The following is a 26,974-nucleotide window of genomic DNA, read 5'->3' as shown; positions in this document are numbered from 1 at the left end:
TGCTACAAGATTGAAATCATCAATAAAGAAGTTTTATGGTCGTCATCATGAACTCGTGGATCGTTATGGTGTATCCATCAGCACCATGAAAACTGATTTATTCAACGGGTCATGGTTTTCCTTTCCTTGTTTTGTCTACCCCGAACTTGACTTTTTATGAGCAACTCGGCGGGTGTTTCTAGAAAGGCAGAGGATGCTTACCCTACCGGTGCACCTGGTCCATGCTCCCAGTTTTTAGTGGAGTCCGAGTTGCTCATTTACTTTTTTTACTTTTTATGTATGATTTTAGTTACTTTATGTTCTTTGTTGTGTATGTCTGTTTTCCATGTCTGGTCTTTGTCCCTGGATTACATTATTTTGATTACCGCTATAACCTTGGTTCCCTTGATTACTCTTGCACTTCTTTATTCATTTCCCAGCCTGCAATTCATATAGAAAAGAACTAATTACTAAGCTTAAAAGTAATAATGAAAACTTCAATTCATTAACAGAAAACGAAATACAATTTGTCTTGAATAGCAGCTCAATAATAGTCCTCAAGGCTTTCATTGAATATATCAGTAAATGCCAAGACCACTAACTTTATATTGTTGAGATAATGAGATGTTAAGACACTCAGTTTTCAAAATAATTAATATTAAACCCCAAATTATACTGTAATTATTAACAACCACTCTTTCTATGATGTCTATTTGCACTTTATTTTGTCACCCCTCGCATATTCTTACTAGGCTTTTTTTTTGGCACAATTGGGTCACCACCGCGCAAGTTCCTACGTTAATCAAACTTTATACCTTTCTTTTTTCTTTGTTGTCAGAAATTACATACTTTGTTTCTATTTGTGTTATAACCATTTACTGTAAATGTATTAGAACAAATAAAAATATTGAATATCATATTCAATGATTAAGTGGTGTTCTATATAGAACCACTTCTCTACCATGATTAGTCTAAAAACAAGGTTATATTCGAAATACTTTTTTTATTTTCAAATTTCCCGCTTTTTAAAGTAAACAGATACTCGAGCACTGGTTGGTCAGATAATACGAATTATGCTAATTCAATGGCACCATCTTGTTGATGACCGATTTATTTGAAATGCACTGTAGTTGAACCTTCTAACGCTATTCAGGTAATTTTGAAACAAATAATATGAAATAACAGACACAATTAACGTTTATTGCAGTGTAATCACTCAAGATAGGTGAGATATTTTGCTCGTGTTTTGTATTATCGTGTTTCAATTGATCAGGTTCTGACGTCGAGATTCCATTTTTGTTTTGTTCTGACGAGCTGACACCGCCATGCCGCACTAGCATGATAAATATTGTATTTGATTGCGAAATAGATATCATATGATAACTTAAAAACTTTCAGAAATTCGCGCTTTAATATTCTCTTATTAATAGGTTCGAAAGGACTCCGTTCGCGTTAACTTATAAGATACACAACATAATTTCTTGGTGACCTTAGGCTGGTTGACAAGGTCATTGTGTCTGCTTACAGTCCATTTCATCATAAATTAAAAAAAAATAAATTTTGAGTTATTCAATTAATAAAGCGGTGATTATACAGTATGATGTAAAGTTTAGTTTGTTTTGTTCATATACAACATACAGATGGTAGGTTGGCAAAAATAATCATAATCATTACTAAACATACTGAAACTGAAATTAGAACTTTGGGTTTTAAGAAACAAATGATAATTATAACTAAAGCGTATATCAGAAAGTTGTGTTTATTTGCTTTTATGAAAGAAACTATAGAACTATAACGAGATAAATTGAAGTGAATTTACACATCCCAGCAAATATTCCAATATTTACTTATTGATAGCCGTATACAATGTATAGAACTAAGATGATATTGCTGCTGTTAGTGGTGTATGCATCAAAATAGGCTGTTGATACCCTGCCCTCTTTCAATGAGTACATTTTTTTAGCTATTTTTTATCTTTTGCGGCTCTTCATGCATTAGGTGGCTACCTATATTTAGTAGCTAATGATACATGTACATTTATTCCCTTGCATATTAGTAATTCAAAGTTATATTATCTTGCCCGGTACAGGTTGTGGTGTCAAAAGTATAAGTGTAGCAGCACTAAGCTTGTCATAAAGGGAGGGATAAATAGCACTCAAAACCCTGACCATGGTCTAGCATGCTCTGTCCACAGAGTAACTGGGTTGTTCGCTCCAGGTTGTGCAATGGGGTACCCCGGGCATGCTACATGCTACATGCTGGTGTCATCAGGCCATTGTATTCGACATGAGTAGGAGCTTCAGCTTCCCTGCAGGAGGCTTTTTTGCCCTAACCTACCCATCTCTCCCTATTCCCTAGTGGCAATTGAAATTTGTTGACCCTGTCATCCTGGTGTCCAATCCCATTTTTCTTTTGTTATAGTTTCGTTATCATTTCATGTTCCTTTTATCATCCATTTCATGTTCATCACCAGGCTTGGGCTTTAAACAGCAATCAATCAATCATTCATATACAAATGTATTATCTTTGCTTGTAATTGTCATTAGATTATTAATTGTTAATAATTGTAGTAAGATGGTGGCCTTGTGTTGGCTTTGATTGGAAGTAAGGTACATGTATTCTATTCTGTTCTACATTTACATATATATATGAAAATTCTGTCAAACTTCTTTCTTTCTAAATTTCAATTCAATTCTTTATTACCTTAAACTAAAACAATTCAGCTGTATAAACGGTACCATCAATAATGCAGTTATACAGCAGTAAGATATGATTTGAAATATAAATTACCAACCATGATATGTCGGAAATTATTGAGTTACAATATATTTTTAATATGGAATGCCTTATATAAATATTTTCCCAAGTTACAAAGATCTTTTGTGTAAGTGATATGTGATATTTTAAGTAGTACTCCAGCTAAGAATCATGCAAAATGTGATTCATGGTTGGAAAGCCTACATATTTTTAGAAATTAACATGTGGTTTTTCATATAACCCCAGTTAAGAGGAGATATACTAATGTAAATTATAAAGAATGTACTATAGATTCAACATGAAGGGAGATAACTCTGAAAATGGCACTGAACTACAATAGAAACCATTGAATTTTCAATGCAGATTATCTCTTAAGAGCAAACAGATTGGAAAGAATGATGTTACATTTAATCATTTAGACTCATAAAACTTAATAACAAAAAAATCAAAATGTGGAGCCTATTTTGGGATGTACATTGTATTGCACATTACAAAATTTGCATGGTTCTTACAAAGACTGCTACTTAAGAGGTTAAGTTTTTAATCTTTGAGAAGATTTAAGCCCCTTGAATCCTACATGTAGTTTGTCTGATCCAGTTATTACATGTATGAGAGTTCATTTTGAGATGATATGGATCAAGGTACATGTAGAATTTGTCTTCATGAAAATATAGTACAATTAATGTACACATATTATGCAGATACAGTGTATGTCCTATGTCTCATGCATTATGTTTTAAGTAAATCATCAAATCCTTAATGTCTTAGTGTTTTTGATTCACTTGTAACAGGTACTTCATTGAGTGTCACACACTATGCAATCTGCTGAATTTTAGCAAAACTCAATTAAACTTTTCTAAGTGTTCAATTTACATGTTACGGTACATATATATACATTGTAAATAAATGTTTACCCATTTATCTACATTATTAAGTGGGGAATTGCAACGTCATCAAGAACAATATTGTTTGAAGAATTATATTTATGAAAATTATAGTGAAAAAATATGGTGTCTTGGGAAAACATATTTCTTTAAGCCTTTAAGCATTTAAGATCTAGACAAATACAAATAGGAGAATTTTATGTGCTTGTGCTGTGGCCAATAATTCAGTAAATTGCCTTTTTTATACAACCAAAATTTTATTTCTGTCATTTAATGGTGATACTCTGTCTTCTTCATTGTTGGCACCCATTAACTTTAGTTTTTCTAAGAAAACTTGTGTAAAACTTATCTGATCTTTTTGAAATTTTAACACATTTTGATCGGGACATTGCAGAGGGCCCTGTTGTTGGAGGTTTTTGCCCTACCCCCTCACAAAATAAGGAGCTAAAAGGGAGAAAATGGATGTTATCATTATACAATGTACTTGATAAGGAAAGTCTATTTTTGAACTGGTTTTTATGATTCAGATGTTAGTTTGTTCCTTTTGAATTCTGCTTTGAAATTTTTCATAGGATAGACATCTTTAACTGTTTTGGAGTTAAAAGGGTACGAAATTGGGCCAGGTAAAAAAAAAACCTTTTTTTTTATCCCTGCCTGCATTTTTCAATCAGAGTTTAGCTATCTCTTACTTTTTGGAGTTATAAAGGGTCCAAAAGTCACCTATAGCCATCACTTGGCGTCTGTCATCGTGGTTTGTTGTTGTCATTATCAATTTTTCAAAACTCTTTTCCTCTGAAACTACTGGACCAATTGGAACGAATTTTAGTGTAAATGTTTCTTAAGGTGTTCTGCATAGAAATGATGTGGGGATTTTTGATCTGTTGAAAAACATGGGTGCCATTACTAAAAATAGAACATAGGGATCAGACAGTAATTTTTCGCATATATCTTCAAAACCGTAAGGTTAAGCCAAATTCTTGCAATTACTGAAATGATCCTTATTAGAAGGCCTACAAAAGTCTCTGGAGTTAAAAGTTGTCAGACTTATAATTTCCTTGTAAGAGCTATTGCCTTCGAAAGATGAAAAATTATGGTTTTTTTTTTTCTTTTTTTTTTCAGTTTTCAGCCAATATCTTGAAAACTATGATAGATAGAAAGAAACTTTCAATTGCTGAAATGATCTTAATGATAAGTCCTACCAAAGTGTTCTTTAGTTATAATTGTTGACAACATCTTAATAAATTTATTGTGCTTGAAAGCAAAATTTAACTAGGTGAGCAATTGAGGCTCCTGGACGCCTCTTGTTAGCTTACATGGTCCTTAGGGGTGTCTGTTGTTGTTGTCTGTGATAATTTTGCAAACCTCTTCTTCTCTGAAACTACTAGACCAATCAGAGCCAAACTTTGTATGATTTTATTTTAGGGTACTCTGCATAGAACTGAAGTGGGAATTTTGATTCGTCATAAATTATGTCCACTGATACTAAAACTAGAGGTTCTAGAGAGCCTGAATTGCTCACCTGGTCAAAAATAGTCTTTATAGCTTTCCAACGCTGGAACAAATAGGCTTCTGGAACAGGGTTATGTTGTTACAAGATTGAAGTCATCAATAAAGAAGTTTTATGGTCGTCATCATAAACTCGTGGATCATTATGGTGTATCCATCTGCACCATGAAAACTGATTTATTCAGTGGGTCATAGCTTTCCTTTCCTCGTTTGTCTACCTTTGACTTGACTTTTTATGAGCAACTCGGCAGGTGTTTCTAGAAAAGCAGAGGACGCTTACCCTACCGGTGCACTTGGTCCATGCTCCCAGTGTTTATTGGAGTCCAAGTTGCTCATTTGTTTTTGTTATTTTGTATGTATGATTTTAGTTACTTTATGTTCTTTGTTGTGTATGTCTGTTTTCACTGTCTGGTCTTTGTCCCTGGATTACATTCTTATGATTACCGCTATAGCCTTGGTTCCTTTGATTACTCTTTACTATTGTCACAAGAATCATTTAATCAATACAGAGCATCTTAGTTATCCACCCTGTTTTCATATTATGAAATACATGTAAATCTCTAGTTGTCATTTTTTTCTCATCAAGGGCAATAACTTCAACACTGAGCAACAGATCTTTATGAAAATTTCAGCACAGATCAGTCTCACCATACTAATCAATTCCCACACCCTAGAAAATTGGGCTACACCCTTTGGTTTTCAAGTTATTTCAACAAGTCGTCAATTTTTATTAGTGGTGGCCATGTTTCTGACTGATAAAAAATTGTTAAGGATATCCTAACAAATATCCATGCAATGTTTGGTTACAATCCATCCTACAAGTTGTCTAAGAGAAGTTTTAAAAAAAATCCATTTCAGGACCCATAATTCATTCATTTGTCAACAGATCTTTCTGAAAATTTCAGCATTCATGTATATTTAGGTAATCCCATCATGCTGAACAATTTTAATCACCGCCAGATATTAGCTTAACCCAACTGTTTTTGAGTTATTTGCATAATTCTGAAATTTGCCCCATATGGTCTATTTTTAGAAGTGTTGGCCATGTTTTTCACAAGATCAAAAATCCCCACGCATAGATTGCTAAACATGTTCTACATAACATTAATGTAAAGTTGTTTTAATTCATCGAGTAGTTTCAGAGAAGATTTTCAAAGTTGGAAATATAAAATTCTGGGGAAAAATCTCTTTCAGGACCCATAACTCATTCATTCATTAGTCAATGGATCTTTCTGAAAATTTTGGCATAGGTCCATCCCATCAAGCTCAACAATATTTTTATCCCCACCAGATTTTACCTAAACCCAACTTTTTTTTAGTTATTTGCATAATTCTGAAATTTTACCACTATGATCAATTTTTAGTAACGATGGTGGTACTTTCACAAGATCAGAAATTTCCACACACAGATTGCTAAACATGTTCTACATAACATTCATGCCAAGTTTTGTTTTAAAGCATCCAGTTGTTTCAAAGTTGGAAATATAAAATTCGGGGAAAAAATCCATTTCAGGACCCATACATGTAACTCATTCATTATTCAACGGATATTTCTGAAAATTCGGCATACATATAGGTCTATCTCATGCTGAACAATTTTACCCCTACCAGATTTTAGCTGAACCCACACAAGGATTTTAAAAAATACCCCAAGGTACATACATGCAAAGTTTGGTTACAATCTATTGAGGAGTTTCAGAGGAGAAGATGTTTGAAAAAGTTATGGACGACGACAGACCCAGATTGATGGCAATAGCTCACATAGCCTTTTGGCCAGGTGAGCTACATGTAAAAAGGACACAGGTATCAGGCAGAAGTGTTTTGCATAATTTATTATAAGTAAAAACTTTACAGTTAGGTTTAGCCAAATTATGATTAGTTAAATGTTCAGCATAATGAGATCGATCTGTGGTCAAATTTTTGTGTTAATTTGTTGCACTTGTTAGAGTTATTGCCCTTTTTCAACATTTTTTTATTGCTATTTTTAATACTATTAAAAAATCTTCTCCTCTGACACTACTGGACCAAAAAGAACTAAACTTGGTATGAATGTTCCTTAGGGTGTTTTTGCATAGAACTGTTATGGGGTTTTTTGTTCCATCCTAAAACATGACTGTTGTTACTAAAAATAGAACATGGGAGTCAGACAGTAGTTTTTCACATATACACATGTATATGTATCCTCAAAACTGTTATATTTGGCAAAATTTTGCTGGAGTAAAAATGTTCAGCATGGTGAGATCTATCTATGGTCAAATGTTTGTGTTAATCTGTTAAACCATGTTGGAGTTACTACCCTTTTTCAACATTTTTTATTGCTATTTTTACTAATATTTCTCTAAAGAATTTCTCCTCAGAAACTGCTGGACAGAATTTAATAAAAATTGATATGTTTATTCCTTAGGTGTGAGCATTAGTAATTTTTATCCCAAAAAATGGCTGCTTTTACAAAAATAAAATGTTGCTTAAGTATGACAAAAACTAATATTGTGTCATCTTGCCCTAACTGTTCAGGGTTAGACCTCTGCAGTAGGATCATGGTGCACCCAAAATCACATCTTTTTTGTTTAAGTTTTCGTCACATTATTTGGTTTGCTCCTTTCACAAAAGAAAGGAAACAAAAATGATTAAAATAGTGACCAAAACTAGAGGCCTTAGAGAGCCTAAATTGCTCACCTGGTCTAAAATAGTCTTTTTACCGTAGCCTTCTAAAGTTGGACTCTTGAGCCAATATACTATTGTCACAAGAATCATTTAATCAGTAGAGAGCTCTTTAGCTACATTGTATCCCACCTGTTTTCATATTATAAGATAAATCAGAGTCATTTTTTGACTCTCCAACATTGATCAACAGACCTTTATAAAAATTTGGACATAGGTCTGTTTCACCGTGTTGATTAATTTTACCCCATGAAAATTCGGCAAAACCCATTGTTATTTTTGAGTTATTTCCACAAATCATACATTGTAAATTTTTGTCATGGTGGCCATGTTTTTAGTTGGATTAAAACTCTCCACTCACAGATTGTAAAGAATATCTTTCATGCCAGTAGTCTCTGAGAAGAAGATTTTCAAAGTTGGAAATGCAAAATCCAGAAAAAAAATCCATTTCAGGATGCATAGCTCAAAAATCCTCCTTTAGTCCTTTTTCATATTCCCAACTTTGGCTCCTTTTTGAGGTTTTTAGCAAAGGGGATAACTTTCTTCAAATTTGTCATCTAACTGACTGGTTTACTGTCAAATTGGATGAATGGCCAGCAGTAGACTTCAAATTTAAATATTCAGTTTATTAGAGCCACGGCAAGTACTTGGATGACTTTAAATAACTTATTTCTAACCATTCAGGTACTGACCGATGTGAAAATAGTTTAAGTTTCCAAGAAGAAATGTTCACTGTTTTCCCTTTCTCCAACGAGACAGCCAACCAGGTTGTCAGGGGTTGGTGAGTTATGTCCCTTTGAAGAACTTGCTAAAGTGGCTTGCATTCTGTAAATATGAGAAATGACAATTGATCTTCCTGAAAATTTTGGCATAGGTCCAAATCATCTAGCCGAACAATTTCACTTCCGGCAAGATTTGAGCTAAACTCAAATGTTTTTGAGTTATTTGCAAAATTCTGCAATTTAAACCTATGGTCAGATGGTCTATTTTTAGTAATTAGTAATGGCACCCATGTTTTTAGCAGGATCAAGATAAAAAAATCCCCACACAAAAATGAAAAAGAGAAACACAAAGCAGATACAAGATACACATGTGCATGCATTTCATGTTAAATTAATAAAAAGATTAATGAAATACATATGTATTAGTTATTGTACTATAAGATACATTAAAATGATGATCTTGTTAACATGTACTTTTTATTTATCACTTAATGACAGATTGGAAGATGGATCCACCTTATAATCTGAACTTACACAGCAATGACCTGGTTAACCATAGTGTTCCGACATGTATGTCAACTAGACAGCAAGATCAACATTCCTCTGGCACCAGTCTGCGCAACCATGGTGATCAACAACAGCACCTAGTGTCAGCACTAATAGATGATAGGGGAGATAACTTATTGTCTAGTTTCCTAGGAACTCATTCTGGACCAGAACTGCCAGGTTGATATGTCAGTCAAATCTCTCTATTAAATAGTCAAAAGTTACAATAATTTAGTTCTGAAACTTTACTCTAGCAATGCCAGAGGTTCCTTGGCAAGCTATTTTTTTGTTTGTTTTTGATCCGTCAGGATCAAAATACCGTATGTTGTCGCCCTATTACTGGAACTTCCCTACTATTTCTGAACACGACACATGTATATAGTCCAGATATAATTCCTTTTATATCATTCAATGCCTCTTTTATAACCATTGAATATGTTTCTTGTATTTATTCAGCTCAATAATACTCTATTATTATTTCTGTGTGATATTGTGTTTTATTTATCATTTTATTTAATATTTTATCTTGATATATTTGTATTTGTAATAATTGTAAAATTTTCATTATATTGTTTTGTTTATGGGGCTGGTATTATAAATGGCACATAGTAGTTAAACATAGACTTTTGGACAGGGGACAGTATAGAGGACAATGACATGTGACGTTCATGGATGCCCATAGTTTTTATCTCGGCCATTTCTGAGTACTTCAGGTATCTCCGTTTCATGCTTGAGTTGACCACACTTTCTTGACTTTCTGATTGGTTGCTAATATTTGGCAGGGTATTCTCCTCATGCAATTTATTTCTATTACATGATTTATTTTCGAAGCGTTTGCATTGAAACTTCTATTAATTCATTCCTTTGCTTGTTTCGACCAGGTATTTCATGGTCAGGTGACACCATTATTCAGCAGGGTGTATGTTTACTCACACTTTTATATGCTGGAATTGACAGAAACCACAACATTTTATTGTTGGAGAACAAATCAAACCTAGCAGCATATTCTTTTGAAAGGCCACAACAAAAGAAAATTTAGCTGCCACATCTGCAAAAAAAATTAAGATCTAGTCTTCATATCAACTCAAGATTTGAGGGACTTCCATTTTTCATTGAAAGATATTTAGTAATAAATTTGCATTCAGGGAATTTAGTTCTTGTAGTAATGTGTCAAGAAGTGCAAAATGTGTTAAGAAATTCTCCATTCTATCATTAACAAACAGAAGTGAAGAGCAGTGATTTTAACCAAGTAAAATTGGCAGAAAAATTTTAATTGATAAAACTGTCTGGTTTTTGAAAATCTTCTGTTCGTTTAGGATATTATTTTCTTAAGCTGAATTTGGTTTTATTTGAGTATTATTACAGTGTAGGATAAATACTCTGCTAGTATAGTTTTAGAATGTAAAAATACATTAACTTTTTGACAAGTTTAAAAATTGAGGAGAAAGTTGAAATGGAACAAAATGTGTGTTAGGTTGTATCAGTAGTATAGTTTGACATTCAGTTTATTTACATTGTAAATGTGTGTCTTCTTATTCCCTTTCGTGAAGCTTAAATGTTGAACATATACATTTTATGTTACTTATGTATTGTTGAAGCATATGTAAAACATATATGTATTGTTTGTATTCATGGCATAACAATTTATTGTGAATATGCCAAAATTGTTTGCATATTGTCTCACGATATTTGGTTTGATGTATTGTTAATGTGACCATGTATATATAACGTAAATGTTCATACTCAGTGCATTGCTATTTTGATTCCATGAATTTTGTACCATAAGTCAGGACCATTGCGGTACCAGCTTCTCCGTTGCTGTAATATCTATTTCGACAGATTTATTCTGGACTTGATTTTGAATCAGATTAGTGTTTAGTTATTTTGTTGTAACCCTTATTTTGTTGGTTAGGAGACTTTTATAAACACGGATTTCTAAATCGAAGTCATTTAAGCACACCCAGTATATCAGTCATCCATTATTTCTGAATTTGAGTAGTTTATTCTGTCCACTTCTCTAGTTATATTTAATCTGCCACAACAGGGGTCATATGGCTATATGTAGCTGTATTGTTTCTATACACACAATGTCAAAGGTTAATAAATACAAGTGATTGAAATGTACATATTATCTCTGTCATACTCTGTATTTTGTCGTACTGTAGGTTCTAATGACAATGGATTCCTCCTTGGCAGTGACCACTTCAACAACATGACAACAGGACAACTACTTATGGAACCAACAGTCAATAAATACAGCTATGATGCTGGACCTAGAGAGAGTAGTCCTTCCAAGGTACATTTAAACTATAATCCTAGACCTAAAGAGAGTAGTCCTTCCAAGGAACATTTAAACTATGATCTGGGACCTAAAGAGAGTAGTCCTTCCAAGGTACATTTAAACTTTAATCCTAGACCTACAGAGAGTAGTCCTTCCAAGGAACATTTGAACTTTGAGTAGTCTTTCCATGGTACATTTAAAATATAGTCCTGCACCTAAAGAGAGTATCCTTCCAAGGAAGATTTAAATCCCAGAAAGCAATGTTTTTTTTTGTTTGTCCTTACCAGCACAACTCCTTTTACATCTTTGGTGGATTTGAATCAGAATTCTTATAATGAAAGGCATGTACATGTAGGTAAAAAAGGCTTGTAAATTTGCAAAAAAAAGTTTAAAATGTATGAATCCCTACAAAACCGTTCTTCAAGGTATCATAGATAACTTGATTCAGATGGAAAATCAACTTTTGGGGACAATTTCCCTTTTTAGGATGACAGGATTTGAACAAGCTATTTCCTGTTATCAAGGAAAACTTAAGTAAAAGCGTATTGATCTTATGAAATTGTTCCATATTATAAATTGGAGGTTATATGAGATGTAAATAACAAATTTCAATATTGATGCTTTGCAATCTAATTAAAAGAAGTTCTTATAATATTCACTGATTTCATCAATGAAACAATGTCCTCAGAGACAAGGAAATAATTAATTCTGATTTGTTTTAGAGGAGTTGGCTTATGCCATGTACATTTTTTCGCACCAGGATAACATATACGCCATGGGTCCAACAGTGCAAGTAAATTTTTGATGCCCTCAATTTTCTCAAGATCTGTACGCTCGGCTAGAACTGTTCTCCTCCAGGTGGTACAGGATCTGCCAGGTTTTCTCTTCCCAGGTGTTGTCCATCATAAGGCAACTTTTGGCAGGTGTTCATTTTGCATCTGTAACTTGTAGCCCAGTCATCTGAAGCGCCTCTTTTTTTAGTTCAGTTGTGATGATTGGCAATTGCATTTTTTCAGCAATTCATTGATTCTGATTTTCTCTGGCCAAAATATTCCTTGGATTCTCCTCAGGCAATTGTTTTGGATACTTCCAACTTCTGTATATATCACTCTGGATGATACATCAACATTCTGACCCATACAACAATAATGGCTTAATGTTACTGTTATAGATCTGTATTTTTGTTTTCTTGCTATAAACCTTTGACTTCCAGATGGCTTTCAATCTTGCAAAGGCTGAGCGGGCTTTGGACAATCTGGTCTAAATATCTTTCTTGGTGCCATTGTCTACACTTATTACACTACCAAGATATGTGAAATCATCAACTGACTCTACTGGGTTGTTGTTTATAGTGATGGGTTCAGATAGTGTGATGTTAATTGTCATCACTTTGGTCTAGTGGTATTTATTTTGAGACCAGCCTCTTCTGCATAACTATGTAGAGAAGTTGTTTTATCCTGCAGATATTGCCTTGTTGGTGAAATTTCAGCAATATTGTCAGCAAAATTGATATCTTCGAGCTGACTGAACATTGTCCATTGTATTCCGTGATGTTGACATGCTGTTTTTCGTTGTAATCAATCGATGGTCATCAGAAACAGTATAGGTGACAATATACAATCTTGTCTCACACCAGAACTAATGCTGAAAGATCCGGCAGAGTTCCTGAGTATGACACTGCATTCAAAGTTGTTATAGAAGCATTTCACCAAATTAATGATCTTATTTGGAATTCCATATGTTCCCATGATTTTCCTTAAGGTGTTTCTGTGAACGCTATCAAATGCCTTTCTAAAGTCAATGAAGTTTACAATGATATTTTGTAAAGTAAATATCTGGTCAGTACATCCACGTCCTTTTCTGAAGCCAGATTGTTTTTCTCTCAGCTTGTTGTCAATCACATCATCTATCCCAGCAAGAATTATTTTACAGAATACTTTGCTTGGGACAGACAGTAAAGTTACTCCTCTCCAGTAGTCACAATTTTGCAAATCTTCCTTTTTTCGGAATTTTGACAATAAGCCCTTTCGACTCGTCAGGTGGTATTCTCTCATTTTCCCAGATGTTTATAAAAAAATGATAGAATATTTTACTAGAGGTGTTTATGTCTGTTTTGAGCAATTCAGCATTTATGGAGTCTACACCAGCAGCTTTGTTGTTTTTGAGCGATTTTATAGCTTTTTGCACTTCATCTATTGTTGGTGGGCTAGTATCAATATCAACATTTTCCTCAATTAGTGTTGGGTTTGCTGTGGAAGCTGGATCTGCACAATTCAGAACTTCTTTTAAGTGCTGTACCCAGCGTTAGGCTTGTTTTTCCTCAATAGTCAGTTTGTTGCCCTGTTTATCCTTGACTTGAGTATTTGGTGATCTTGTTGTACCACATTGTTGGTTTGTGATCTTATATACCATTTTCATTTCACCCCTGTTGGCTGCTTCCTCTGCCTCTCTGGCCATAGCATCTGTAAAATCATGTCTATCTTTCTTAGCATTCCTCTTGACTTCTTTGCCCTTGGTCTTGTAGGAAGACTTCAGTTGTTCTTGTATCCTTGTCGATCTTGAGTTAAGGAGTTTCTGCTTGATGTCTTTGAGCTCTTTAATTTTCTTCCATGTATCCTCAGATAATCATTCTTTGTTCTTTTAGTTTAGAACTTCAATGTATCTTTTGCTGTGTCCACATATACTTCTTTTATATTGTCATACTGATTCCGTATATTGTCGTCATTAAAGTTTTCTAGAGCACTGAAGCGTTTTTTTTTATTCCAAATTAAATGTTACACTTAAAAAGTTAGAGAAAATTTGATTTCTGAAAGGATTTCCATATTTCAAAGTGATTTTGACTCTACATACATCCTACCAAATATGGAGTGAATCGATCAAGTGGTTTCAGAGGAGTTGCATTCACTAGGTCTTTTGCCATTATGAACTGCTGAAAATAGTCTAAGTCCCATTACTCCTATAAAATGTTTTTTCGAATCAAAATTGCAATATGGTAACACCACGTATATCACTCTATAACAGAACATCCTACCAAATATGGAGGGAATCTGTCAAGTGGTTTTGGAGGGGTTGTGCTCACAAGGTCTTTCCCATTATGAACTTTTAAAAATAGTCTAAGTCCCATAACTCATACAAAATGTGTCAAATCAAAATGGAAATATGATGCACATTTTCACCCTATAACTTAAAATCCTATTAAATATGGAAGGAATCCATTCAAGGGGGTTTAAGAGTAGTTGTGCTCAAAAAGTAGTGCTGACAGATGGATGGAATGAAGGACAGATTGATCAGTCAAAGACATTTTATCCTCCACAACTTATCACCTCTATGCATGTGATTATTTCTCATTTAACTTCTAAAACTGACTTCATTCAATATATTTCTCATTCAAAGATTGAAACAAGTAACTGTTCACCTGTGAAGAAAGCTTTAGATAAAGCCAAACAGTCACCATTTAAAAAGCGTGGCAACTTTGAGGAAGAATCATTTCCAAAATCTGACAGTAAAGACTACTCTCACAGTGAACTTCCAAAACAACTAATGTCCAAAATGTTTGGCCTCCTGAAAGAAGGCATGTTCTGCGATGCCATCATTCTATCTGGGAATACAGAGATAAGGGTATGTATATTTACAAATAATTGGAAAATCAAACATATTTTTAATTGTGCAAGTTAATTTTCATTTCACTAATTATATTCAGATTCTTGTAGCAAAGTTGTTAAAATTTGAATATCTTGAGTTCAAATGTTCAAAGTTCAAGTTCAAATGTTCGTAGTTGTTATCTGACGACTTTAATTGCAGACAAGCTCTTGCAACTTAGTAGTATCAAGTTCCTTTTTACATGTAAGAACCATAAGGTTTTACTCTGTTCCAGTCTCATATTTTTATGAGTTTCAATAGGAAAAAATAATCACAACCAGATTATCTGTGGTCTTCGTCATGGAAACAGTCTTTTATTTCCAGTTAGTGAAAGAAGGTCACTACTAAGGGGACAACCATTTGATTTTTAAGGGGGAGACTGGCAGTTTTGGTCTGGACAGAATATCTATTAAAGAAACTGTGAAACAGAAAATGTATTTTCAGATGCTATACAGCTATATTATTCATTATCAGTTTACTGTTCAGTAGAATCTTGAAGCCAGAATATTTAGTTCCATTTTTTCCCAAAGTACCAGTATTATTTTACAAAACACTGCCAGCCCAACAAGAATCAAATTAAGTCCCCAGTGACATACAAATTTTTAAGTCCCCTTACCAGTGACATATCTTCTTTCATATTTAAAACATATGCATTTATATCTTTCTTTTTTCTTAGTTGTTGTTGTCAGAATTTATATACTTTGTTTCTATTATTTGTGTTATGACCATTTACTGTAAATGTGGTAGAACAAATAAAAAATATTGAAATATTAAAGTATTTAAACTTTTGACATTATAAATATAAAAAATATCTGTTAACCTTTTGAATAGTTCATGTGGGAGATTCTCCCTCATTGACACTATTTCATGTGGAAGATTTTGACATAAAAGTGAATATTTAGTTAATGGAGTAATATGCAATAAAAAAAAACATACATGTACAAGTATTTTTGCAGTCTTGTGAGTTTCATTTTTAAACATGTCAGTCAGCATTTATTTTGACCATGGAAATGAGTTTGCACATTTATTTTGTTTTAACAGATACATCGACTTGTACTGCTTGCTGCCTGTCCTTTTATATCATCAAAAATGTCTGACCTGTCCCAGAATTCATCGTTAAAGATAGAATTGCCGATGGGAATTCCCCTTAATGTGACATCACAACTTGTTCATTATCTGTATGATGGGAAAGTCACCTTGACCTCTGACAATGTTGCAGATTTTGCTCGAGTTGCCAATTTGTTTAAGCTTACCCATTTGTTAGACATGTGTAAGGATTTTACTATTATGTTTGGTGTCAATCAGACAATTTTACAAGATAAAGAAGAGGACATTGTTGCCATAGTTAAAACTGATTCATCTACACCAACAGCAATTGATCAAAATAAAACTGCTAAAATTCCTGTTAAACGTCCAGCGCAGAGGTCACGTACAAAAACTGTGATGAAAAAGTGCAAGGATGACAAATTGTCACCTGAACATATTAAAGACTCCATTAAAGATTCAGATTCAATTCCAGCAACTCCTACACATTCATATGGTACCCGCAGAGCATCAATGAAGTCTTACAGTAAAGATTTAGAGGAGAAATCTAGGACACCATTATTTCTATCAGAAGAAAATATGTTGGAATCTAAAAAATCAACAGATTTTGCTCCATACAAACTTAAATCAGATTCTCTGAAACCAAAGCATCCAATTCATACAAATGAAGCTTTTATCAACTCTAATAAAGTAGGTAATGAAGGAAGAAATAAACTTTTCTCTTCTCAAAATCAGTGTAAGATGTCCTCAAATTCTGAGTGTATTGTTAGTAATAAAGGCGCTAGCTCAAAAACAATAAGTTCAAATTTTAGTCCAATGAAACTGATTACCCAGAAAATGTCAGAACAAAGCAGTGGAGAAAAGTTGATGGATGAAGTAGGAATGGTTCACAACCAAAACAATGGAGTCAGCAAGCAACAAAAGAGGCCAAATGTCAACAGCCTGCAGGTCAGGACTTCTGGTGTCAACAATCAACCAGATAGGACAAATGTTAACAGCCTGCAGGTCAGGACTTCTGGTGTCAACAATCAACCAGATAGGATAAATGTTAACAGCCTGCAGGTCAGGACTTCTGGTGTCAACAATCAACCAGATAGGACAAATGTCAACAGCCTGCAGGCCAGGACTTCTGTTGTCAACCACGAACAAAGCAATTGTGTCAAAAATAACAATGACAGTACCATAGTTCCTAGCAATTACCTTAAAAAAACTGAAAATATAATTAAGAGTAAAACTGTGGCAACTAGAAGTCAGAACATGGACATACACCAGAAATTCAAGGACAATATTGATGAAGGTGATGAAGAAGACGATGATGAGGATGATGATTATGATCCCATGGAAAACTTTACAGATGATGAAGATGCTGAATGGAAACCAAATATTAAAATCAAGTCAAGAATTTTCACCAAGAAAGGGAGAGCTGCAAGGGCATTTAAGAAATCTTATGCAGCTTACCTTAAGTCAAAACCAAAGTAGGTACATTGTATAACTGGAAAACAGGTTTTGCCCTTTCAGTCACTGAAACATAGATATAAATGTAGGCACATAATACTAAAATGTCTTGGCACATTTGGAATGATATTTTAGCTCATTTGAGTATACTGTAAGGAAAAGAATTAAGAATGAATTTGATTCAATTTAGTCAGACATTTCAGTAAAATCATTGGATATCCAAAGAAAAAAATAATCGATATGTTTTTTTAAAGACATTTCATTCAAATGTGAAATTTCACAACCTAGCATATCAGTTATTGTATTTTCCGAACTATAAGTTAACTGCTTTTAAAATCTAACAAAGTGTGATTGCAGGAATATTATTTGAGTAAATTAGTGGAGTTTTAACCAATTGTTATCTAAACACTCTTCCAGACAAGCATCCAAACTAAGGCAAGAAAAATGAAAGATTAAAAAGTTTAAACACATGTCTAATAATTTTATTTGTACAAATTTAACACAAAAAATCATTGATATAAACAATCTTGTCTGTCTGGAAAACCTGAAAAATATACTAAGGTCTAATTAGGATGCATTGTTAATAAACATTTCCTGTAAAAAAAATCCTTACATGAATCGAACTGGACGATAAGTCAAGGCTGGCCATTTCTTAAAAAAATATTGAGTTATAGTACGGAAAATATGGTAATAATCCTTTCATACATTTAATATTGGTTTGATATTTCAAAGAAAAATACTATGGATGAAAATCATATAACGTTAAAGCTATTTGAATTGTCCATGAAGTAAAATCAGTTAGAACTACCATTTATCATTGTGTTTCATTGTGTTTTTTTATTTTAAAGGAAAACAGCAGTTGTTGAGGAACAGAAGGAGACACACACACTTCGACCTCCTCCTAAGAAGAGAGCTAAGGAATATGCCCACACAGACTTTGAAGAGCTTGAGGACATCTTATCAAAACCTGTAGAGAAGGGTATTGTACATAAGTATTCCATGGATCCTAAATCTTCTCCAGAGGAGGATAAAACAGCATTAAAGAAAAGGGGTCGTTTAAAGAAGGTTAACACATACAGGGCAAGTCAATTATCTTCTATTGCGGTCAAAATAGAGCAAAAAGCAGACCATCTACAACCCAATGATCGACATTTTGTGTGTGAGCTTTGTGGGAACCATTATGTGTTTTCTAAACGAGCTGTAACTCATATAATTAGTGTTCATGATATAGATTTGGAAGAAATAACAAATGTATTATCAATAAGAAAGAAAGAGAAAGTATTAAAGATGTGTGATATATGTGGATATGAAACGAAAGAATCCAACTTCTTCTACATACATTTCCATCGATACTTCCGCCATGGGGTACCCCTGCCAAAGGGCATGGAACCTTTTAAATGTGATATCTGTGGAAAAGAATGCTTCACAAGATTCCAACTGAAGGACCATAAACTAATTCACCAGGAGGGCATTCCATTCATCTGTGAGACATGTGGCCAAGGTTTCAACAGTCGCACTTGTCTTACAAGTCATGTCTTCCATAAACATAGTAAAGTAAGGAACCATAAATGTACAGATTATGGTTGTGAAAAATCTTTTAAAACAAGAACTCAATTGCTAGTACACATGAGGTCACACTCTGGTGAGAAACCTTTTCAATGTCCAGATTGTCACTACAAGAGTACGACACGTGGTAATATGCGTCTTCATTTAACCAATAAACACAAGCATGCTTCAAGTATAGTAAAGAACATTATGTTGAACTTAAAGCCCACTGCAGGTGATGAAATGGTTATTGACTTGGGTAATGATGGAGATAAATTTACCAAGTATCTCAATGATACTGTTACTGAAACCAGTGAGAGGAAGACAGTATACAAGAACCTCCCAACTAGTAATGGATCAGAGCAAATTTTATGTTCAATTGTACAGACAGATTGTCATGGTACCCAAACTGCTTATGAGAACTTGCAGAGCCAACAGGAATCTCAGGTCTTATGTGACAATGACCAATCTACCAACCTTCAACAATTTTCTGCTCAACAGTCTCTAATTCTCAATAATATACCAGCTGATCAACTTGAACTATTACCTAGTGATCATAATCTGCATACAGTACAGAATGACCAGTTACTGGTCCCCCCTGATCATGTCATACTACAAGATGCTCATAATGGAGGCCAAACAGACAGTAGGTTATCAGAAATCAATGGAATTTCAGTACAAGATGCCAGACTTTTACTATCTGATCAAGAAACAAGTCAAGATAGACAGGGTAGTTTACAACATCAAAGAGTCAATGATAAGCCTAATAAACCACTGTCATTGTTTCATGTTCAGGATTTACAAACAGTGTACCTCCAGGAACAACCTAATCTCCTTCAGCAGTATGATAATGATCAGTATACAGAGGAACAGACCATTATACGAAATAATGAAGGAACCCAAAAATCTCAATCATTAAACCAGGGACCTGTCATGCTCTCTTCAGATGGTAACCAGCCACACCTACCCAAAATTCAAATCACTATTCAAGATCATGAACAAATGGAACAAAATGTGCATGGACTAATTGTCTCCCCTTCTAATAATGCATCACGTAATAATGACACTAGACACCAAATGGATCTGATTCAATCTAGTCCGTCCAAATCAGCAACAAAGATGTATCTGGTTGATGTTAATAATATATCAGCAGTGGTTGACTCCGTTACTACTTCTATTGATCAGAGTCAGACATCTGTTTCCTCTAGTGAGAATAACTCTGGATTGTCACAGCATTATAATGATCCCCAACTCCTGTATCAGTTATACCAACAGTACAACCAAAATTATCATCAGTGAGAAAAATGGGGAAAAGTAAAATGACACATTTACTCTTGTGCATTTAATAATTACTTCTAATTAGTGACCTTACTTCTACAATTAGTAACCTTACTCTACAAATGTAAGAGGTCGAAATTTCATTCTTTTATGGCATCAAGTCGGGCCATAAATTATATGCAACAAATTTGCTGGAGTAGTCAAACCCCTTGTTATAATTGTGTTGATGGAAGAGTGTCAGGTGTTTCAAACAAAAACTGCAACCAAGACACTAATCCACTGTCCTGCTAGTACAACTAATACACACTAGTACAACCAGTACACTTATCCACTGTCCTACTAGTACAACTAATACACACTAGTACAACCAGTACACTTATCCACTGTCCTACTATAGCAACCAAGACACTAATTCACTGTCCTGCTAGTACAACTAATACACACTAGTACAACCAGTACACTTATCCACTGTCCTACTAGTACAACTAATACACACTAGTACAACCAGTACACTTATCCACTGTCCTACTAGTACAACTAATACACACTAGTACAACCAGTACACTTATCCACTGTCCTACTATAGCAACCAAGACACTAATTCACTGTCCTGCTAGTACAACTAATACACACTAGTACAACCAGTACACTTATCCACTGTCCTACTATAGCAACCAAGACACTAATTCACTGTCCTGCTAGTACAACTAATACACACTAGTACAACCAGTACACTTATCCACTGTCCTACTATTGCAACCAAGACACTAATCCACTGTCCTGCTAGTACAACTAATACACACTAGTACAACCAGTACACTAATCCACTGTCCTACTAGTACAACTAATACACACTAGTACAACCAGTACACTAATCCACTGTCCTACTAGTACAACTAATACACACTAGTACAACCAGTACACTAATCCACTGTCCTACTAGTACAACTAATACACACTAGTACAACCAGTACACTAATCCACTGTCCTGCTAGTACAACTAATACACACTAGTACAACCAGTACACTTATCCACTGTCCTACTAGTACAACTAATACACACTAGTACAACCAGTACACTTATCCACTGTCCTACTATAGCAACCAATACACTAATCCAATGACCTGCTAGTACAACAAATACAATACTCTGATGTCCTGCTAGTACAACCAATACACTTCTTTTGCTAGTACAGTTAATATACTAATACACTTCTCTTGCTAGCCATTGTACAGTTCAAACACTAATCCACTGTCAGGATAGTACAACTAATACACTAATCCACTGTCCCGTTAGTGCAATAATACACTATTCACTGTCCTGCTAGTGCAACCAATACACTAATTCTAGGAAGTGTTGCATTCATGAAATTCAACCGAAAGAATTCGATTTAGATATTTGTTGCCATGGTTGTTGTAATTTTATCCATTTTGACAAAGAATGTGATTATAATTCTGCTGCGGTATATTGAGAAAATAACCTTCCTTTTTGTTAAGATTACCATAATGCCCTTTTCAACATGATCATGTTGCACGCCCAATTTTTTTTGGCACAAAAAAACAAAAAAAAAACACAAAAAAAACACCAGCTTTACAGGGTTGTTAAATTTTTCTCCAGATAAACAAATGTAATTAGATTCTAAGTAAATGACTACTAATCTTAAGCTGTTTACTCTTTCCTGTCCTTCATAAATCAGAACGTATTATCTGTCATTTGTTTATCTTATCTAATGTATAAATTAATACAAAATGTCCATGTAGTGTTATGCATATTTGGTTGATAGATAAATGACTTACAAACTAACTCATCAACTTAAGGTTGAAAGAGGAAGACATCTACAAATTCCCTCTGCAGAGACAATTTAATGTGTCAAATACGTAATGTTTCAATTGTTACTGTTACAGCTAACAGATAATAAATTCTTTCTTTAAACCTGAAATGAAATGAACAATCCACAAAAACTGAATATAATTCTTAATAATAAACTTTCTTGCATTCTAGAGATGTCTTACAATTTTATACCACAGTGTCTAGAAATAAGGAAGAAACAAAATGTTAAACCATTTCAAACTTTTTCCGTTGGTTCTATCTTCATCCAATCTAATTTGATGTCTAAGTTAATTGCGATTATCTACTAAAAGTCACAAAAATGCGGTAATATAATGGTATGCGCTGTCGTCGGTAACCTTTTTTGGATTAGGCAAAACAATAGATACGCCTGAAACAAACATTTTTCTGATGTCCGGGCAATAACTTGAAAAGTGAATGGATTTCGTATAAATTTTAATACAAGGTGTCATACAGTGACTCGTACTACAAAAGGAACACTGAGATTCGTTACTTGGGTTGACCGTTGTGAATTGAGCCAAGTAAGTAAAAGAGGCCAGGAATACGTATTTTTTTTCTGACTTATGAATGATAGAGGCATTGGTTTGCTTTGAAATTATATCATAACGTGCAAACCTCCAAGTGAAAGTTGGGATTAATTTTGGAGGTATGGACTGCAACCATTTTGGAATAAGGGGCCATAAAGTAACTACAATGATTCTGGTCAGTTTCGTATCATGTGTCAATATCTAACCATAATTAAAATTAAAACCGGTATCAAGTTTGAATGGTGTGTCCATATTCGCCAAACTGTTCAGGTTTCGACGTCTACGGTCGCATCAAGCCGCGCCACATTTTATTTTATTTAAAAAAAAAAACATCACTAAGGCTTTACATGTTTGTTCAATTACTTGATTGGATTATTGTAAATGTTAAGTAGGAGTTCATACTGACTAAATGGAATTCAGAAGTTTTATTACAATAAATAAGTCCATCTGCGCAAGTCAAGCAGGCGGAATCCCCTATCTAAAAATATCATCCAATGGGATGACCTTATAGTAGCCATCTACCCTTTATTCATCCATTTAATTTCCGCCTGCGCAGGAAGACACATGTGGTAAATTGTATTGTGAATAATATTCAAATTTTGTAATATTAGAAGTCTCTTTTTTTGAGGAATTTTCTTTTATATATTTATTACTTTGGTATATTGATACTTTATTATGGAGTTTAATGTTAGCCCATTTCAAGCCATTACTGGCAATGATGTTTTTTTTGGATGGGTCGTTACCTTACGATAGACAGGTGGTTACTCCAAATGTGTATAGTCAATCAACCGACGTTTTAACTCCCTTCGGTGACCAACACTACTATTCCACAGACCCCAGTTGAAGGTTCTGTGAATAGTAATAGAGTAATCCCTACCATAAGTACGGTAACTCTTACAGTATCTAGGCAGGAAGACACCATGGGTTCAGTTTCCTGTACCCCTGGTGTTTCTATTGGTCTAAATTTACCTGGTTCAAGGCCTCCAGTGTCTTACTGTGCCCTCCTCGGCTAATAACCCCATGTCTTGGTCAAGACATCAATGGCCTCAGACATACTCTTATCCAGGTTTTCCTGGTCAGGTTTTTTCAGGTTTCTGGCCTTATGGTAACAACTTTGGATCTATTGGTCCTCAAAGTTTCACACCTAGTTTGTCAACCCTGCTCCTTCTGTAGCAGTGCTTTCTAGTGGTGTTACTATACCTGCAACTGCACCTACATCTTCTGTTAGGGGTCAGTCTAATCAGGTCACTAACTCTTCCCCTCTCATTAAATGGGTTTAAGAGTGTTTCAGATGACTTCGTCAATCCATATCTTTGAAGTTTGTTGCTTTCTCCAATCGCCTCACAGCTTTGGAGAAAAATACCAACCAACCCACACCTAGCTCCTCTATGACTCCACTTCCAACAGTTCACAATTCTGAAAGTGAACGTGAGGATAGTGATGATGAAGAACGCTTTTCAGTGGCCCCAGGTAGTCAGGAAGGTAATTTTTCAAGGTGAAATTAAGGATCAGGTTCCTCAGAGTGTTTCGGTTTGTAATACTGCTCATTCTGTTATTGATTGGTCTCCTATCAATACCAACAAGGTTGCTGAAAGTGAGGATACTCCTATTTTGAAGGATCTTAGAGATTCAGTTTACTCTATTATGAGAGATGTCAATAAGGTGCCATTTCAGTCACCTCCCAAACCTAAGAGACTCACTTCAACTTTTGAAGTTTCTTGTGGTATGTCTAATGACCTACCTAAGTCTCATATTAGTTTCCCAGAATCCAATCACTTGTCCACTTCTCTTCAAATTATTAATGAAGGTATCATAACCAATGAGTCTCATTTTTCCAAGGTAAGTGGTTTTGGTATAACTTCCTTTAATGATCATTTCCGATCTAGGGATTATGATATTTTCAATTCCACTTTGGGTAAGTTTTCTTCAATTAATTCAAAGCCTGTGGATGGACTGCGTCTTTCTCAGTCTGTCTGGTCTGAAACTGAGAATCTTAGAAATGCTTCTCATGTACTAGGTACAGCAGAACATTATTTGAAAAGATACTGAAAGATATTTCTCTTCCTCCTGAAGTAAAACCATTTTTACTTCAGGTTGATAAAGCTCTAGGCTCTTCTCAGCCTTTACTTGTGGGAAGTTTGGCAAATTTTACTTTAACCTAAACATCTGAGATTCTAGATAAAGCTAGAGTTTCAGACAGCCTGAAGGATTCGTTGTTAAAATCTCCATTGGATGACAAACGTTTTGGTCTTCCTCTTGCCGAGATTCAGAAACAGCTTAATCACACTCCAGCACCAGTAAAGGTGAACGTTTCTCTCGGGAAATAATTCTAAGAGAGATGGTTCTTCTACTGGTGGTTCTTCTTTTCCTTCCACAGAAAAGAGAAGGAAGGTTTTCATTGAGGGCGGTGTGAAAGGTGGTTCTAAGAAAACGGTTACTAAACGCCAAACAGGTAATTTTAAAGGCGGTAAGAGGTCCAATCCTTCCACCTAAGAAGTTGCCCTCCCGTACGTTACTGACAAAACTCAATCATCCAGAGGTTTTTTTTTACAAAACTCCCCTTTCTCAAATCCCAGTAGGGGGGAGGTTAACTCATTTTCTGTCAAAATGGAAAGATATTACCTCAGATTGTTGGGTATTGTCAGTAATTCGGGGAGGGGGGTTAACTCTAAAATTCAAGGAACTACCACCTCTTTTATCAGTTCCTATTCCAATGTCCAACACGACTCATCTGCAAAAAATATCTCTTCTGTCAGCAGAGATAGATTGTCTTTTGACAAAGAAAGCAATAGAGGAAGTTCCTGTATCATCAATAGATCCAGGTTTCTACTCTCGGATTTTCCTTGTTCCAAAGAAAACAAGAGGAATGAGACCAGTCATCGACCTGTCCATTCTCAACCTTTATCTGGTTGTTCCCCATTTTAAGATGGAGACCAATCGTTCTATCAGAGCTTCAATACTTCCAGGTATGTGGACCACTTCCCTGGATTTGACAGACGCTTATTTCCATATTCCAATATTTCTTCGTACCGAAAATGTCTTCGTTTTGTCTGGAACAATAAGGTTTACCAATTCAGAGCTTTACCGTTCGGGAATTGTCTCCCCACCTTTTATGGTGGACTGTTCAGGAGAATGTTTTGAAAGACCAGCTTCTGTCCTTTCCAGTTCCCAATCAGACTCGATTCACAGATGCATCCAACCTCGGTTGGGGGGCGTATCTGGAAGGTCGTTCAGTATCAGGGGTCTGGAGCCCAGACTTACTGATAGAACACATCAATTTTCTAGAGATGAAAGCAGTTCTTCTGGCAGTCTCTCATTTTCAGCATATTCTACAAAACAAGTCTCTTGTTCTTGCATCCGACAATACGACGGTTGTTGCTTACTTAAAAAACCAAGGGGGAACTCATTGTTTCAAGCTATTTCGTCTTTAAAAAGAAATTCTTCTTTTTTGCAATCAACTTCAGCTTCAGCTAGTAGTTCGTCATGTTCCAGGGAAACTCAATGTCTTAGCAGACTCTCTATCGAGAACTCTAGCCCCAGTGAATACAGAATGGGTACTTCTCCAGTCAGTATTTCAAGCAATAACTCTCCATTGGGGGTCTCTTCATGTAGATCTATTTGCAACAAGTCACAACTTCAAACTTCAGGTGTTCGTATCTCCTGTTTCGGACCCAGAAGCTTATGCAGTAGACGCCATGAGTTTTCCTTGGGAAAGAATGTTCGGATATGCATTCCCACCAGATTTCTGTCAGCAGTTCTTCGGAAGAGTGCTTCGGAGCAATGTCTGATCATTCTTATTGCTCGAGCTTGGCCCAAGCAAGCTTGGTATCCAGATCTTCTTCGACTGTCTTGTGCTCATCCACTCTTACTACCGGCATGACACAGTCTTCTTTCCAAGTTCAAGGGCAAGATTCTTCATCCCAATCCAGAGAATCTACATCTTTTCGCGTGGCTTCTCTCAGGAATAGTTTCAAGGAGAGAGGCTTGTCTGAACGAGCAGCCAGACATCTCTCCCGAGCAGTCAGAGACTCTACCAACATCGTATACGATGCTGTGGATAATCTTCAGTAGTTCGTGTAGTGAGAAGGAAATTGATCCTCTCAAAATTACTGTTCAGCAGTTAGCTGAATTTCTTATCTACCTTTTTGAAGATAAAAAATTGTCTCCTTCCTTAATTAAAGGTTATCGTTCAGCTATTTCCAGAACTATCCACTTGTCTGGTGGTCCGGATTTTGGTAGTAATGAGTACATTTCACTTTTAGTTAGGAATTTTACTCTTGAACGTCCTAGACAGAAGGTTT

General features: G+C 35.0%; 1 protein-coding gene across 4 annotated transcripts; it reads left to right on the top strand.

Annotated features, from left to right (window-relative positions):
- Positions 1 to 1,058: 1,058 nt before the first annotated feature.
- On the top strand, positions 1,059 to 22,298 carry LOC148609227 (uncharacterized). Of its 4 annotated transcripts, none has more exons than XM_088540494.1 (6): positions 1,059 to 1,132; positions 9,008 to 9,235; positions 11,221 to 11,351; positions 14,730 to 14,954; positions 16,017 to 17,494; positions 18,323 to 22,298. In XM_088540494.1, exons 2-6 carry the CDS (start codon positions 9,016 to 9,018, stop codon positions 20,316 to 20,318), a joined length of 4,050 nt encoding a protein of 1,349 aa, XP_088396620.1. In that variant the 5' UTR covers positions 1,059 to 1,132; positions 9,008 to 9,015; the 3' UTR covers positions 20,319 to 22,298. The 4 variants fall into 4 exon arrangements, with proteins under 4 accessions (XP_088396620.1, XP_088396617.1, XP_088396618.1 ...); XM_088540491.1 differs by having other exon boundaries at positions 11,221 to 11,447; XM_088540492.1 differs by having other exon boundaries at positions 1,101 to 1,204; positions 11,221 to 11,447.
- Positions 22,299 to 26,974: the final 4,676 nt, after the last annotated feature.

This window comes from Perna viridis, chromosome 8 (assembly GCF_037379345.1).
Source record: "Perna viridis isolate PV_CMFRI_1.1 ecotype Kerala chromosome 8, ASM3737934v1, whole genome shotgun sequence".
In the NCBI taxonomy this organism is placed as follows: Eukaryota; Metazoa; Mollusca; class Bivalvia; order Mytilida; family Mytilidae; genus Perna; species Perna viridis.
Note: the sequence above shows the minus strand (reverse complement) of the source record. Positions and strands in the feature narration are given on the sequence as shown.